The 16687-nt window shown below is 32.0% G+C and overlaps 2 protein-coding genes across 2 annotated transcripts; both read left to right on the top strand.

Annotated features, from left to right (window-relative positions):
- The first annotated feature begins 25 nt into the window (after nucleotides 1–25).
- On the top strand, nucleotides 26–6697 carry LOC130654644 (BSD domain-containing protein 1-like). The gene is made up of 11 exons (XM_057457256.1): nucleotides 26–207; nucleotides 1571–1640; nucleotides 1774–1890; nucleotides 2303–2357; nucleotides 3085–3206; nucleotides 3441–3495; nucleotides 3576–3682; nucleotides 4223–4391; nucleotides 4466–5074; nucleotides 6298–6464; nucleotides 6565–6697. Exons 1-11 carry the CDS (start codon nucleotides 152–154, stop codon nucleotides 6598–6600), a joined length of 1563 nt encoding a protein of 520 aa, XP_057313239.1. The 5' UTR covers nucleotides 26–151; the 3' UTR covers nucleotides 6601–6697.
- A 533-nt stretch (nucleotides 6698–7230) lies between these two features.
- LOC130654639 (solute carrier family 2, facilitated glucose transporter member 10-like) lies at nucleotides 7231–13213 on the top strand. Its single transcript, XM_057457252.1, has 16 exons — nucleotides 7231–7396; nucleotides 7477–7534; nucleotides 7848–7921; nucleotides 8307–8423; nucleotides 9095–9201; nucleotides 9291–9374; nucleotides 9480–9583; nucleotides 10033–10141; nucleotides 10233–10319; nucleotides 10415–10501; nucleotides 10574–10684; nucleotides 10788–10830; nucleotides 11324–11701; nucleotides 12243–12365; nucleotides 12512–12644; nucleotides 12943–13213. The coding sequence occupies exons 1-16, from the start codon at nucleotides 7375–7377 to the stop codon at nucleotides 13067–13069; spliced, it is 1764 nt and encodes a 587-aa protein (XP_057313235.1). The 5' UTR covers nucleotides 7231–7374; the 3' UTR covers nucleotides 13070–13213.
- The last annotated feature ends 3474 nt before the right edge of the window (nucleotides 13214–16687 follow it).

Below are 16687 nucleotides of genomic sequence, written 5' to 3'. Positions count from 1 at the left end.
CACATTCTAGTCAAAATAGTGGGTGAATAGTGTTCTTGGAACTCCTGCGTTGTACGACTACGACCAAAGTGCTGACAGTGCAAAAACAACCAAAATAAAAACAAGAAGACTTGAAATATGTGGTGTGCAAAGTAAGAAATCTAAAATAAATATGGAAGAAACTGAGGAGAATAATGTAAAAAAAGATGAACCTAAAGAAACGCACAAGTAAATGCATTCCTACTTTTTATACTGATAGTTTAAATTTTTGATTTTCTGTAGCTAGCTTTATTTAGATAAGCAAACCTGAATAAACATAATTTTTGCTAGAGCTAGCCACCCACTAACTTTTCCAGATCTTTCTCGTACTGTCATATAGCAAAAGCATTATTGTCTTCTTTTAACATGCAATATTAGTCTGGGATAACTGCAAATTAGGCTATGATTGTATGTATAATTGAGCTATGTCTATAAAGCAGTTATACCACAGTTTACTGTTGGCTGCATGCATGTATGTAACGAATGTAGCTATATATTTAAACTGCAATTAAAAATCTTAAGTTATGTTTGTGTCCTAAAGATGAGTTGATCAGTCAGATTGGTTGGTCTGGTTTTTTTCCTGAGATTTTCCGATTCCCGCAGAAAAACCCACAATTAAATTTAATAGACCCAGACAAATACCCTAGAGTTTGGCAGGGCATTCTGGTGCTTTTCTGAGGGTATCATTTAATTATGATTTTACCTTGACCATTTTTTCGGCTCAAAAAACATAATTACCATAATTCCATTTTATAGATGACTTGCCAATGTTTATACAAAAGTTAAAAAGTTTTCATTTTTTACACAAACACAAGTATTCCTGTACGTAGAAAATATAAACAACAGATCACAGTAATCATAGAAATCCATCCAAAAAAAGAAATATTTACTTAAAATTAGTGAATTTTTTTAAAAAAAAAATTAAAAGAATATAGTTAAAATTTAATTCTAGTTCCTCTTGGATGTTATACTAGCTAGAAAAACTTGATTCTTCATTAATAGCCTTTTTACCCTGTGTGCTTTTTTACCTAGTGTGCACATGCTTATTGTTCCAAACTAATTTTAAAACTACCACGTCATGCAGAGACATATGTATCGGCTTCGCAGAGACATATGTATCGACCTTATTCTATTAGCTAATGGCAATAAACAAAAACCTTAGCTATGCCGGTCAAATCAACGAAGCATGACTTTTCTTCTATCACTAGTTGGTGGTCTGTGGATAAATCCACAGGCTTGCATGTCCTTTATTATACTGCATTTCTTGTGTCTTGATACTTACAGTACTTTTTTTTACAGATATAGATCAACGATGGAAATTAAAAAAATATATATATTTTTTTCTGAATCTTAAATGTTTTTACAAATTACCCTGGATTTAATAATGTCATTGGCCCAACTGCTGACAACATATTTTTAACCAAATTTTTCCTTAAGGCCTAGGCAACACAATTGGCAACAATTAAGCCTCCGAAGGGTTGAGGGATATTAAAGTTTTGCTTTTTCAGTAAAGCCATGCAAAAACTATTTAACAAGGTTGTTATCATTTTAGCAAACCATCTGAAGAAGCCTCATGGTGGGGTAGTTGGGGACAGGGATGGATTGATACCGTAAAGGAAAAGGTTATATATGTTATAATTAAAATGTAAATATTTAAAGGCATACCTTCTTACTCATTAGCAGTTTCATTTAAAATTATATGCAAAGTTAATAAAATAATAAATAGAATTAGGCATTAATTATTTTTCTATCTAGTCGGCTGTAACATTGGAAATGGTGAAAAAAGATTTAAATGAGTTTGTCGATGTTATACAAGGTGATACATCCACAGCCATATCAGAAACAGCAACAAAGCTTGAAGAGAATGTAGATGTGAGTGTCTCTTATTTAAAAAATAAAACAGGTAGAAATATTTTCCAATGCACATTTGTCAGAGTTGTCAGCAGAGTAACGAAATTGAAATATTACCCCTTGAAAACTACACGGAAGGTAATAATGTGCATAGGTATATTTAACAACACAATCATAGCAAAGTATCAAGCATGAAATAACTTACTTGCGGATTAAAATTAATCTCTAACATTTTGTTAAACTTGTAAAAAGTATAACTCTAATAATATACATTTTAATTATTACAAAATTAAAATACTTACACACTAAAATTTGTAAAACTTTATGTTTCGATTTCATTGTGTGTCCAGTTTTGTAAATGCTACTCTCTTAAGAAAGGTGTGTTGCAAAGGTTTGTTGGTTCTTAGTTCAGTGAGATACTGTTTATATTCAGGACACAAAAAGTACTCATGATGCCACAGCAAAAGTTGTAAAGAAGGGCATGGAAGGTAGTGTATTTGTCCTTATTTTTTTTTAATTAATAACATAATTTTTAACGTTGTTTTTATACGATGCATTTGCTTATTGCATTCAGGAGCATAAAACAGTCAGGAGCATAAACAGTCAATGTAAATAATTCAAAAATATGTTTTTTAATATAACTTTGAAAATGATTCCTGCGTTTAAAACGTGTTGCCACGCCTCCTCTAAAAGTGGATTTTTAACAACCCCTCAAACCTCCTCAATTTTATTTTATGAACTGTTGCATGTTTTTATTTTTGAAATAGATAGAAATGCTACATTATAATATGTTCTTAAGTCTTCTCAATTTGGTATATAAAAGCACCATCATCTTCTTCAAAAATGTTGAAAATTCTCATTAAAAGTCCTCAAATCTTCTTAAATTTGACCATACAAAAATAAAGTAGCAAAAATAATATCCTTATGGAAGTGGAAGCATAATAAATCTTTCTCTGTTAAGGATGATATCTATATAAAAAGTTAGAGCAAGGTAAATACAAGCGAAAAAAAATTTAGTACTGTGCAGTATAGCTTGTCACACCAATAGGGAGATAAAAAAATTATACAAATAACAAACTTTGGATAAATTTCTCACTTTGTCCTAACCTAGCTACAACAAATTTGGATGTTCACTTTTTAGTTCTGCCTAATAACAATTTATTATTTTATTTATAGCATCAAACTATGATAAAGTATTGTTTTGCTTTTCTTTAGGCCTGTCAAAACTTTTGCACTCTGTATCAGAACTTATGGCGATTGATCCAGATGATTCAAAAGATGAGTTTATTACACTGACAGATGACAGATTTTCTTTACAAACATACAACCGAAAACAGGTAAGAAATTTTTTAATGTGCATGTTATTTTCTGCAAGTTAAAGCTGCCTCAAATAATTAGGAAGAAGTCGTGTGTCATTACTTTTCATAAGTTTTGTGGAAATATCAGTACAGTATTCAGGTTTAGGTTGATTCACAAAATTAAAAACCTTGAACCTCATGACAAAAAATGTGAGCTGGTGTAATAATTGACAGCTTTATATTTTTATTAATAATTCACATTTTTGTCTTAAGGAAAAGTTACACATTATTCAAACTGATCCAGGAACATACTGCAATGAGCCTGAGGGTAAGATCTTATTTTACTTTTGTAATAAATAAATATGTAGCATTTCAAAAAATTATTCAACTTTTTTACCCCTGTTTCAGGTTTGTTTCGTGAGTGGTTGGAGGTGTTTAACCTAGATGATCATAAGACAGAAATGTCTGAACTTTTAGTTCAAAATCCTGCTGTCAGAGCAATTTATACACAGCTGGTAATATACCTAAAGAATATGGTTAAATTTTGTCAACAGCCACATGTACCCCTAATTTCTCCTAAAAATACTGGTGTAGAATTTATACTCATTTTATAAACATATTTTCTCAGTTAAACAAAGAAAGTCAGCTCTACTATGATTAATCAAAGGATGCTGGTCTGGTGTCTAAATAGTAGTGGTATAACGTCTTTTTAACTGTAATGCTAATCTCACATCTCTCTAAAAGAGATTAAGGTAATAAAACATATAGTTGGTCTCAAATTTAAAAAAGGGTCTCTGTTTTGCAGTTGTGAGTAGTTCTTATCGTAAAATACGGTTTGCTTAACAGATCTTATTTGAAAAAAAGGATGAATTCAAAGTTTGCCGTAATCAAATTGATATTTCATTTGGAAATTTGTGTCATTTCTTATGATTCATGTTCATTTAGGTTTTTGTAAGGAGTTATAAACCTTTCGTTACTTAATTTTGTAGTTCTCCATGAATCCAAATATTTGGTTTTCCAGTTCTTATAAAACAGAATCACATTTGATTTTTCAGGTGCCAACAGCTGTGTCACATACAGTATTTTGGCAACGATACTTCTACCAAGTTTTTCAACTGGACGCAGAAGAAAGAAAACGCGAAGAGTTGCTAGCAAGAGCGAACAAAGAAACAACGAAAGAAGATGATACTGATGGTGGTTGGGGTGATGATGACGATGATGATGGTAAGCTACTTTAGTATAACATTATTTTTGTTGTTATTTCAAAAGTTGTTCATGTACCTTTATCAAAATCATAGATATAGAAGTGTTGGCATCACCCTTTGTTCCAGCATCTGCACAAGCAGAAAATACACCCAACAAAGTTGAGGCAATTTCCAATGAAGATCCTGTTGATAGTATCCAGGATGCCTTAAAAAACACTGACAAGGAATCTGACAATATTGAGACTAGTATGCCATTAAGCGAAATTTCTGATAATGTTGACAAAAATAAAGAACTAATAACTGAAACCCTAAATGTTCCAATGGATGAACCACTTGGTAATTCGATAATGAGAACAGATCTGCCTACATCTTCAACTTTGGAATATGAAATAAACGAACTTTCTTCAAAAACAAGAGATACTCATCTGAACTCTCAGCCTACAAAAAGTGAAGATGTTTTGGCTAAATCTTTTGATACTATAAGAACAGACTCAGAATTGGAAGATAAATTGAATAGTACTGATTCGCATAGTGAAACAAAAATTACTGCAGAGAAAAATGACTCGCCTAATCATTCTCGTGTAAAACAGGAATTTTCCGAGACTTCAAGTGTTAGCTCATGGATAAGTATTGATGATGACATTAAGGTGAAAAAAGTTAAAGGGGAACAAGAAGTCAAGCCAGACAGTAATGGTGGTTCAGGTATGCAACTTCTCTTTCTGTTGTTTTTTTACCTGTCTGTATCAAAAGATCTCTTTTAAATATTTTTGACTTAACTGTATGTAACTTGATTTTCCTTATGAGAATTTATATTAAAAAACTTCACTTAAATATGTATTTTATTTAATTCTTCTATATTCTGCATCTAAATGGGTGGTGGAAAATAGAAAGCTAAAAACATAAAGCTATATGCTTCTTACCACTCTTTAAAATGGGAAAAATAATTACAAATAATTCAGAATTGAAGTCCTTTTAAGAAGCAAACAATTAGACATAACATGAACAGTAAGCAGTAAGCCAGTCTGGCTTGGTTTACTGAACTGAAATCTTTTTACTATCACAAAAAGTCACAAAACTAGGTTAAATTTTCTAGAGCGCACTGAAGTAAATTTAAATTACAACAAGTTTCTTTCAAAATCTACGTGAAAAAAGCACTAGGATTTATTTTGTCAAAGAATTGCTAAAAACATTCACCATAGCAATTTATGATTATTTTTAATTATGCACATTACCATTGTTATTTTCATACAATGCTTTTAAAAGTCACAAAAACTAGTTGATAAAAAAGATTGTTCTTTGATATTTTCCCAATTTACTGAAAAGACATACTCTCTGCAATTGAGATAACTTCAGTCATGCATAAAAAAAATCAAAAATCGTAAATAAAGGTTCAACAAAGAAAGATTTCATGAGACACATCCGTGTTGTTTTTTATGTGATAGTATTTTTTATAAGAAATTTTTAATTCTCTTATAGAAGCAAACTCGTGTGACTCTGCACACAAATGTATGGTGTAACTGTCTTAGAAAAAACTTTAAAACACGAACACGGATATGGGAAAAACATTTTCAAGCTCCAAATCATCCTTTGTAAAGCAAACACGCTTAACGTTCCAAGTCGTTTTCTTTGGGGCCAAGCTCTTACAACACAGTCAACTGGACACACAGCCAACTCTTAATATCTCTGTATTTCTATTTCAAAGCCTTTCTGGTTCGATTAACTTGCTCTAGTATTCATAATTCCCATACCCAAGGACTTTGCATTTATTGGTTTAGAATAGTCAAAAGAGCATCGTAAATATTTAAGTTCTGCAATAAAAATATGCTTTATAGAAAAGTTCTTAAAAAGTTTGCAAAATCAATTTTTTTTGTAAATTATATCACGGTAATTGAATTTAATAATTTTTGTTAAAAATCTTTTTTTAGAAGGCAAGTCTTCCAGTAACTCAAGTGCAGTCATTGTAAACAAAAGCGAAGCAGATGATATCGATGAAGATTTTGACTTGGATCTTGATGATGATGACGTCAATGAAGAAGAACTTGCAAAAATGGTTGAAGATATTAAAAACAAGAGTGCAGCAGGAACATTGCAGGTATTTTCAAAGCTACTTTTATGCACATGATAATCCTTTCCATCAACTAACTAGATATTGATGCAAACAATAAAAAAATTATATTTTTGTTTTTTCATAGGATGAGGATGACGACGATTGGGAGAATTGGGAATAATTTATTATCATCCTTAAACCTATATTTTTTAACCATTATTCATTTATCAGTATTTTAGTAGTACTAATTGTTATTTTGAATATCACTTGTAATTTTTTTTGTGTTTTGTTTGGTGATTTTTGGCAAATGTTGGTAGTTGGTTGAAATGTTCTGCTATACCATTTCCTTTTTTACTGGTGGTGTTAGAACATGTGTTAAAAAAATTTCTGAATATAATATACGTCCGTAAACAATATTGTATCAGTCCGCAATTACTGGCATGTAACTGGAGGTGGTGTTGGGCAGGGGGCGGGTTAATGGGCAATTCCTGTCCTTTCTACAATTATTTTTAAAAAATTATATAGTATAAATAAAAAAATAATTACAACCAATAATAACACGTTAAGTGATCAAAAATGTCAATTTGCAATACTATTATACCCTTCGCCACCAACCATTAAAATAACCTAAGTAGACACTATTATTATTGGCCTTCTTCTCCAAAAACATTTTGAACTACAATATAAATGTTTAAATATCAGGATTATGTATCAGTTTATTATTTGTAACATATGTTAAAATATTGTTTTCATACAATGTTGTTTTTATTACAATGACTATCTAACCCTTTCTATATTTTGTTACTATTTTACCATGTTATAAATATTTTTAATATTATATAATCAAAAATAATATTTTTAATGTTGTATTCCCATCTATGACAATGCATTTTTAGATGTAACAGGATTGAATATAAACAAATGGATGTATAGGTATGAAAGATAATGATTAAGAATGTGGAACAGCGAAGACGAAGGTATTTCACTTTATTATTAAGCACTAAGCTTGCTAGATTTTGGGTTAGTAGTTTATTTTATGTAGTAAAAATATTTTTAGATAATGAAGCTGGCGAAAGAGTGTCATTACACCAAAATGACAATCGTGAGAGGCCAAGGTTAGTAACTATAAAGGATTTGAAATTCGCTTTTATTTATCTATTTATCTGAGCATGCGTGTAGGATTTTTTTTTCATGCTGTAGTGTTTGTATTTTCGCAGCTTGAAGGTTAACACAGCTCAACATTTAAGTGTTTACAAACCGACAGCCTTAGCTTTTTAACTACCAATGAAAATTTCGAAAACACTACCATCTTGAATGTAATGGATATTGAACCCATTGAGAGCTGACATTTAAATGCGCCCATAAGAACTATAATAGAAAGCAAACTTCTGAGAGTATTTATTGAGAACATAATCATTTTTTATTTAGATCACCATGGTTTTTGCTTCCTGCTGCTTCATGTGTTGCTTCTTTGGGTGGAATTTTATTTGGATACGACATAGGTATGGCATTTCTTTCCTATGAGGACTGCATTGGTGTAAAATATGTTGTTTTAAAAACATGTTTCAACTACCATTTTGAGATTTTTAAAAAGCCATGAAATTCTGTATATAAGTTTTTTGGCGATTCGGTACTAATAAATTTAATTACTGGTGAAGGAAAAAGATGAAACAAATGATCCGTTTTTTTTAAGTTCAAAAAACGTTCACTACCTCAATAAAGGCCTCAGAATCCACTGTGCCCCCTTTTTTTATCTTTTAAAAACTCTCAAGAATTAAATATTATCATCAATTGAAATGTGCGATCTTTTTTTAAATCTTTTTTTACTTCCATGGTATAAAACTATCCGTTCGATCAGTATAAAATTTTCTTCAATGTGTTTGACAGGAATTATATCTGGTGCAATGCTGCTACTAAAGACGGAATTTCAGTTGTCATGTCAGCAACAAGAACTGATTGTCACATCACTATTGATAGGTGGTTTGATTGCTTCTATAGTTGGAGGTAAGATAGTTTCATTTGGAACGAACAAAAAGTTATACACATCAACTATCTCGTTCTATCTAGACTAAGGCGTCTATTGGACCTGAAAGAACCTTAAAATGAAACTATGTGGCCTTGAAAACCTTAAATTTCCATAATTCTCTGATGAAAAACCTTGAAAATCTTAAAAGATTGTATACTTTCCAAACAGTTTCTGTGTGATGTTTGGTAGCAGTATTTTTGAGCCTTTATTCGCCTTAGTTGTTCATATATTTCTCCTACTCCTACGTGTTTAAGAACCATAAACTACGCCAAAAAAACAAATTGAGAAACAGCTAAAATCCTTGACAACCATTTATTCTTATTAAGCAGGTGTAGATTGGATAGATAGATAATAATATTTACCCAAGATAGCCTCTTCAGGCCCTCATGCTATCGTTATCAATAAGGGTACTGCAAAAGGAGTCCTAGAATAAAACTGCCTAAAATATCATTTCTATTCTCATACTAAACGTTAAGCAGAAAAGATCGATTTACACTTTCATAGTCTTTGGCATGACTCAGTCCCTAAAGACAGATTTTTAAAGTTTTACAGTAGTTTTTATTCTATTCTTAAATAACACACATTTCGAGATGCAAACAAGACGTAAATTTATACTCCTATTTTTTTTCATGTTCTGTATCACTTTCAGGACAGTTATTGGATAGGTATGGTCGAAAAATCACCATCATCATAAATGCTGGTCTATTTTTCGCTGGAGCACTTGTGTTAACATTTTCCAAATCCTTTCCTGTATTTGTGAGTGTTTTATCATAATATTATTTTTACTTTTTGGTGCTCAGAAGACTGGATTTTTGTGATTTCGTCTTCTGTAAATTACTGTTTAGATCATCGGAAGAGTTGTTGTTGGTTTTGCTGTTTCTTTATCTGCAATAGGAGACTGTGTTTACATTTCTGAAATTGCGCCTGCGGTAATATATATTTATATATATAGTTAAAGTCGAACAATTCATTCACTTTTATTCCAAAAAAATTATATTTGAGGTTTTACGTTTTGTAATTTTTTATCTATTTAGAACAAAAGAGGTCTTCTCGTTTCATTGAACGAACTCGGGATCACAATTGGTCTTCTTTTTGCTTACTTAGTCAACTTTCTACTGATAAACGTTTCGCAGGGTTGGTAAGTAGGTTACGATTTGACTTGACTACTCAATCCAGTTGTTACACATAGTAAAGGAAAACGAGTACTTGTTCGCCAAATACTGTTGCGCCAGCTTGGAATACAAAATTTGTCTGCTTTGTTTATAAACTTCTACTTATTGGTTTAACCATAATCCAAAACTTTTTTGCTTTTAGCATTTCTATTGGTTATGTGCTTTAGCAATCAAATTATTTTAGAAAATTAGAACTTGCACAAGTTCTTGTCAAGTTTATCCGCAATACGTAATAGCAGTTGTTATACATAATATTGCATTGCATAAGTAATCGTACACACACTTGTACTTTAGTTCCTATTCCAAATCTGAGAAGGCCCTTTAACAATTGCCATGTGTTTATTATAACTTTGATTTGTTTTCATAATATCGACAGTAAAGTTTATATTTCTTAAATTTGTATTTTATTTAACAGGAAGTATATGTTTGGGATATCTGCTATTCCTGCTGCTTTTCAAGCATTAGGGATGTTATTTCTTCCAGCAAGTCCACGCTGGCTTGTAACAATGGGGGAAGAGGCTAGGGTAAATTGTTCTGCTTTTCTATGGGTTTAATATATTATTTTCATTTCGTCCCCCTCCCCTCTTCCCACTATATAATTATTTTGTTTTTTAGGCAAAAACCTTGATTGCGTCATTGTGGCCTGAGAAGGATGTCAACAAAGAGATGTCACGCCTTAAAGCGTCATTGTCATCAGAAAAGGTGATTGTAAATTTTCTAATTGCTGAAGATACAGAGTTCCCACGCCTCCTAAAATCCTAAAGATTTCTGATTTGAAACCCCCTCGCTTTTTTTAGAGTTACAGTTTTACAGATTTATTCAGAAAAAAAGAAAATTTGCGAATGCGGATGTTTGTTGGTTGTGGAATTGTCCTGTTCCAGCAGGTGGGAATTTGCTTTGTGTTGGCAAGCTAATAAAAAGAGTTTCAGTTAACTTGATTATTCTATTTTTTTCAGTTGACTGGCCAACCCACTGTTTTATACTATGCTCCAGTTTTGTTTAAAACTCTTGGTTTTAACAAGAATGCTTCTGCAACGTTAGCCACTGTTGGTCTAGGCGTGGTCAAGGTTGGTCTCACTTCATAATGTTGCTTTTAAAAACATGTATAGATAATTGAGGTTTTTAGGTAGTTCATTCGCATTGTGTATTTATTTATTTATTGTTTTATAGGTTGTGTTTACCCTTCTTACTTTATGCACCGTTGATAAATTAGGTAAAATCCATTTTCACTGCCATGTTAGAGTACTTCCTATAAACGTACACGTTTTTTGTTAAGGCAATAGGCCTTAAAATTGTCCCAAATATTAAACAACTGAATTAGCAACCTTCAGGGCTCAATAGCCAACCTCTCGAATTGGACCAGGCACGATTTTCTTAGGAGCAGCACTTGTGCGCTTCTGAGTATTTTGTGTATGTGGGTCTGTGTGAGTTGACTTTGTACTGATGAAGGGTCAGGGTAGGGTTCACAATAAGTGCTAAGCAACTACCTAAGCAACTTGAAGGTCAAAAATTCCCTTTCTCCACTCAAGTCTAACCCTATAAAAACTTGCAATATTTGCTATTTATGAAAATATAAGCACCGTCTTTCACAGGACACGTGTTAATTAAAGTTAATGACATGTTAAATTGTAAATAATGTAATAATAATAATAATAATAATAATAATAATAATAATAATAATAATAATAATACTATTATGTTTGTAGGTCGGAGAACGTTTCTACTTCTTGGTGCTATCATTATGACAATCAGCGTGGTCATACTTGCTGCTGTTACTGAACCTTTAAATAAAATAGAAAAAGGTCCACAATGTGGTGAAATGGCTGGCACACAAAAACTTCATTTTCACTTATTACATCCAAAGGTTTGCACCAACGCGACGCAGATTAATTCGACTAGTAATTTAAATATTGACATTAAAAATAAAAATACTTTTTCTACTTCTGTTTCAATAAAGAATGAAAACTGTTCTGCTACAGAGAACGATGAAACGATAAAAACACAGATACCTGGTGCAGTAAAATATACATGTTTCATTGCTCTGATGTTGTTTGTGATTGGTTATGCGGTTGGGTACGGTCCAAGTATGTTAATTTCCGTTTCTTTGCAACTACCTCTTTTATCTGTATTCTGTATTTATTTTTTCATTTGATAGATGATAGGGCTGCCCAGGACAGATGATAAGGTCATCTGTCTTGGGCAGGTTTGTCAATTTTTCTCTGTCTTCTCTGTGTCGATTTCTTTTTATATTATCTTTCTCTGATCATTTTTTGTCGTCGGGCTTTAAAGGCGGTTCAAGTATGTAGTAATATCTTAGTTATCCTTCAAAATCCCAAGATCGCCATTCGCATTTGAAAAGGAAACAATTTACCACGGTTTTTTATAAAAACATTTCATTTTGCGACGTCATTCCTCCGAGATTGGGAGAAAGTAGTAAATCATGGCTGCTAAAAGACTACAAGGGATTCGAAAAAAGCTCCAATGAGGAAGACGAAGAATTAAAAATATTATACACACTCCTCGCTTTGTCCTTTGTCCTTAATACATAGCAAGTGACATAGCTAATCTTTTTTTTATTTTATAAAAGATCTGTCCACCAACCTTTCCACTTACCGCTGTTTTTAGTGAGCTGGCTTCTTTTAACTGAAATATTTCCTACTGGAATAAAAGGTCGAGCTGTAGCTGCTGCTAGTATTGTAAATTGGGGAACAAATATTGTTGTATCAATGACGTTTCTAGAAGTTATCGGTAATACTTCATTCTTTTCATTCTTTGTAAATGTAAAACTGATCGCTATTTAGCGAGTGTTTGGCGAGTTTTTAATTTATATTTATATATTAATTTATATATATACATGGTATTCATGATTATTATTTATATTTTTTATTACTTAGGATCAATTGGACCATTTTGGACCTTTCTAACATACGCTTTGATTGGAGTGGTGGCTATATTTTTTCTTTGCCATTTTGTTCCTGAAACTAAAGGAAAATCGTTAGAACTCGTCAGTGCTGAACTCAATCAAGGGTATGTATTCACAGCTATTATAATTAATGAAGATATAAGTTTGTTGTAGGAGTGCAGGGTCACAATAGACCCTTGAGATAATTTTAAGTGTGACCAGACCTCCTAAATTCTGAAAAAAGTTGCACAAAATATTCATAAGTCCCTTAAAATTACTTCTTCTAAAATATAGAATATTTTTATATATTTTATAGTTTGTTATTCTAAAGTTTAACTCCGAAACCTCTTAAATTCTCCTAAGATTTTAAAATTTTAATGATGTGACCACCGTGATCTTTTACCAAGCAAACATTTTTTGCAGCACATTTCATTGCACCGTGATCAGATGTTGTGCGGAAGGTCACGTGTTACTGGTTGAAGATGACGAGCAAGATATTTTGCTGCATGGCGACGATTGGATCACTAATGACGTAGAAGATGCTCTATGACCGCTCTCCTAATTTCGAGTCTAAATATTTTTTAATTTTATACTTTTGGTTTGAGCCAGTAACATTTTAACATTTTTGTATATATATGTTTTTTATATTTGTATTAGTTTTTTCTTTTTCCCTGAAAATTTGTTTATTGGACCATACTTGTGTCTTCTATACTGTTACAAAAATACGTACCTTAAGGCGACTTTCCACTATAACAATAGCCGCTTATAAGTCCGCTCCTAATGTTATTTTTTGATTTCCACTTGTCAAAAGCAGCAGAAAGAGCGCGTAAACTTTTAAACGACAAAAATATGTAAACATGAACGTCCGACGTGGGAAATTATTGCTGACTAAGAAAATAAATCTTCTCAAACTATTGTTGTTGCTGTATGAAAAAAAAAAGAAAACAAACCAATGAAGTATGCAAAAAAGTTTTGAATAAGACAGCTATATCAAGAAGGAAAACTAAAAGGAGAATTTAATCTTCTCGTTTAAGATATGAAATTGCGTGACTGTCATCTTTTTTTCAGTATCTTCGTATCTTGGGTTGCTCTTTTAATTACAATCTTGAATTGAAAATGATAGATTTGATAGCTCTTGCAAAAAGTTATTTATATCATGTGGTCTTGGAGCATTTTAATTGCATAGCGCTTTGAAAACGCGTAAAAGTCAAAGTAGAGTCGACTTTAAAAACTGGAAATTCGGCTTTAAGCGAATTTACTTTTGTGCGTACTTTTTCCGAGGAAAGGAATCCACATTTTGCGTGTTGGTACAAGTTAGCAAAATTCAAATGTTGCGCAAATGGGTTAATTAAAAGAAATTACACGGATAAACTCTCGTTAATTGTAAAATAACAAAAAAAGTTCCTTCAAGTAATTGTATGATTAGTTAATAGAACGCGAAATCATCATAAACAATTGCATTTAACATGTTTTTGTTTTTTTCGCTGGCCTTAGATTTTTTTTGATTTTATTTTGATTTTTTTGTACACCTTAGACTATACAAATTAGCCTGGTAATAATTTAACTTGTGAAAAAATCATAACATTTTTAGATGATTGGCGGTAGTCATTCTTTGTTTAAAAAAGCAAGTTATTATGTCAAATCAAAAGCAACATACGCGCGGCTGGACCTGCTTCACTGTGTTCATTTCACCGATACAAACTAGCCATCACCGTCAAGAACTCACACCTACGTAGCGAATGATGGAGATGGTCATCTGAAACAATAAAAAGATAAAATGGCACCAAAGTTAAACTCCATATAAAAAACTCGGTAAAAATATCGTGTCCTAGCCGACTTATTTTTGGGTGTCAGCTAGGATCTTGTGTAAGGCCCAATGCGGTCAATTGGTTAGACGAATGCTACAATACTTAAATTAAGCAACAATTTGTCTAAGATATGGAGGATATGGATACAACACACACCACTGTTCCCCGCTGCATTGCACGTTAGCGAAGCAAGCGTCGTTGAATTGCATTAAATTAACAAAGATTTAAAACAAATACAAACTTGGGCGACGGTGACGATTCGTTTGAGCTACTAAACTTTCTATTCAGAGGAAGTCATTGCTGCTGTGAACACTGATTTATAATTATATCAGTTTAACTGGAAGAAGATGTTGTCTCTGACAAAGTATAGATATTATGTACGAAGACAATGAAAACGACGACGGTTAGATCTATGATTACCCTGTTGTTAGGCAAATGTTGTAATAATAACGCATTTCCCTTTAACGCGACAGATCATAAGATGGAACGTTTTTTTCGATATTCTTTTTAAAGTTTAGAAGGCACACTAATAATATGTCATTTATTAAGAAAAATAAAATAGTAGCTAGCAGCACAATCTCGTACCCAAGTCATTTTGTATCTTTTTTACATCTATTCGTATCGAATGGATGTAAAATGGATGGATGTCCCGAAAGATACACAACAAACTACTTGCCTTCAGGTTGTTGTTTTCTAGAAAAAGTTAAATTGGGTTAATATAATTTCTTGTCCATTTAAAAATGTTAATCATGATTTCTTGAATTAAAGCCGCTGGCCGCAAATGTCTGAAATACTTTTTTTGGACTCTCCTGGTTGTTCGAGGTACCGGGTGTTGTATATATGTACTTGTAGATGTATTTCCCATAAGAAGGTATAGTTTCCATAGACATATAATATACGTAAAATTGTAATTATACCTTATTAAGGATAGTTGCATATATTCCATAGTATCGTATTCATACTCGCAGAAAGCAAAAGTAGTCCAATCACCGAAAACCTGTTACTTCTACGCAAAGCGTTCCTGTTTTTAAGAAAGAAGCTATTTACTGTTTACCGTTACAAACAAGTTTATTAACAACAAATATATCCTAATTAATATAGCTATAAATACAAAAAGTATAATGAAATTGAAAATGAGAAATAAATTGACTGCGTTAAGGTAAAATTTAGGTAAAATGTCTCATGATTGTAAAATTTTCTGCATGATACCTTAGAAATACGATATTTCTATAATGACACCAACATCAGTTTTCTCATTCGGCTTATTGGAATTTAAAGAATGTTTGTATTATATTGGTAGATTTTATTGAGTAATTGTTTCAGCGAATTAGAACACATTTACTTTTTTGAAGTTACAAAGTGGTAAGATTTGTCTGCGAATTTATAATCGTGACTAATCAAAACGATGACGAATTGACGCGCATTGATGTCATCTGCTATAAATGCAATTAGTTGAATGACAGTAACAACGGCGGATGTGACCTAAAAGGCTTGAGAAGTATGAAACACTGTGCTAAAGAAATACAGCAAAAAAAATTACGGAAAGATTTAAAAACTATTTAAATTTGTTTGCTGCTGCCCTGTAAAAAAAATTTAATTCTGGAAATTTATGGATATTTCATTTCATCTGCACTTATAAATATATCAAAGAAAAAGAAACCCTAAAATTCATGTTCTGTTTACATTCCAAAAGCATCTTAGGTGACTCACACCTCTAGATTTTATACGAGTTAAATACCTAGATTACTTCGGCTACAAGACTTGGGAAAATGGCCAAAAATGACAGGATACTAAAAACCTTTTACTATAATTTCAAAGTTAACCAACACGAAAAAATATTTCATGTGGTGTTTTATGGTCACGAACAAGACGAAGGAGACTGTCGTATTACGTAAGACGGTGGAGGGTTGGGTAAATGGTCAATGAACTAGACCCCAGTTTCATTGTAACTATGCTTAATACTTCAATGATGTAGAGTTTTTTTGGTTTTTTATATATTTGAAGTCCTCCAGAGAGAAACACGTGTTTTTATGTTGTTTCAACCTTGTTACTTTATACGGCAATTACATTAGTAGGATTTTAAGTTTTTATGATGTTAAGATGTGATGAGGAAGCGTGATTGTAAAATAACCTACAAACAGCCAAAATGATAGTTGCCAACAACGACGATATCTGTCTAGGTAGGTAGGTTGAGATAATAATATGGCTTCGACGTTTTGCGTACCAACATGAAATACGAACGTGACCTTCTAAAACACTTTTTTTTTCGAAGATAAACAAAGAATCTTACATATTTTCAAAAACGACGGTTTTTGCTTCGAGTAAGACTTTCTATTAGTAGCTTCAAAATGTCAAAATAT

The sequence above is a fragment of the Hydractinia symbiolongicarpus genome, chromosome 8 (assembly GCF_029227915.1).
Source record: "Hydractinia symbiolongicarpus strain clone_291-10 chromosome 8, HSymV2.1, whole genome shotgun sequence".
In the NCBI taxonomy this organism is placed as follows: domain Eukaryota; kingdom Metazoa; phylum Cnidaria; class Hydrozoa; order Anthoathecata; family Hydractiniidae; genus Hydractinia; species Hydractinia symbiolongicarpus.
The sequence above is the reverse complement of the archived record's forward strand: the minus strand, read 5'-3'. Positions and strand labels throughout refer to the sequence as shown.

What these genes read in the sequence shown, in the direction of transcription:
- LOC130654644 (XM_057457256.1), top strand. Translation starts at nt 152, where the DNA reads ATGGAAGAAACTGAGGAGAATAATGTAAAAAAAGATGAACCTAAAGAA. An exon ending in TGTAAAGAAGGGCATGGAAG is followed by an intron (nt 2,358 to 3,084) that starts GTAGTGTATTTG and finishes GCTTTTCTTTAG; the next exon opens with GCCTGTCAAAACTTTTGCAC. An exon ending in AGACAGTAATGGTGGTTCAG is followed by an intron (nt 5,075 to 6,297) that starts GTATGCAACTTC and finishes ATCTTTTTTTAG; the next exon opens with AAGGCAAGTCTTCCAGTAAC.
- LOC130654639 (XM_057457252.1), top strand. Translation starts at nt 7,375, where the DNA reads ATGTGGAACAGCGAAGACGAAG. An exon ending in TTGGTCTAGGCGTGGTCAAG is followed by an intron (nt 10,685 to 10,787) that starts GTTGGTCTCACT and finishes ATTGTTTTATAG; the next exon opens with GTTGTGTTTACCCTTCTTAC. An exon ending in TGCGGTTGGGTACGGTCCAA is followed by an intron (nt 11,702 to 12,242) that starts GTATGTTAATTT and finishes CGCTGTTTTTAG; the next exon opens with TGAGCTGGCTTCTTTTAACT.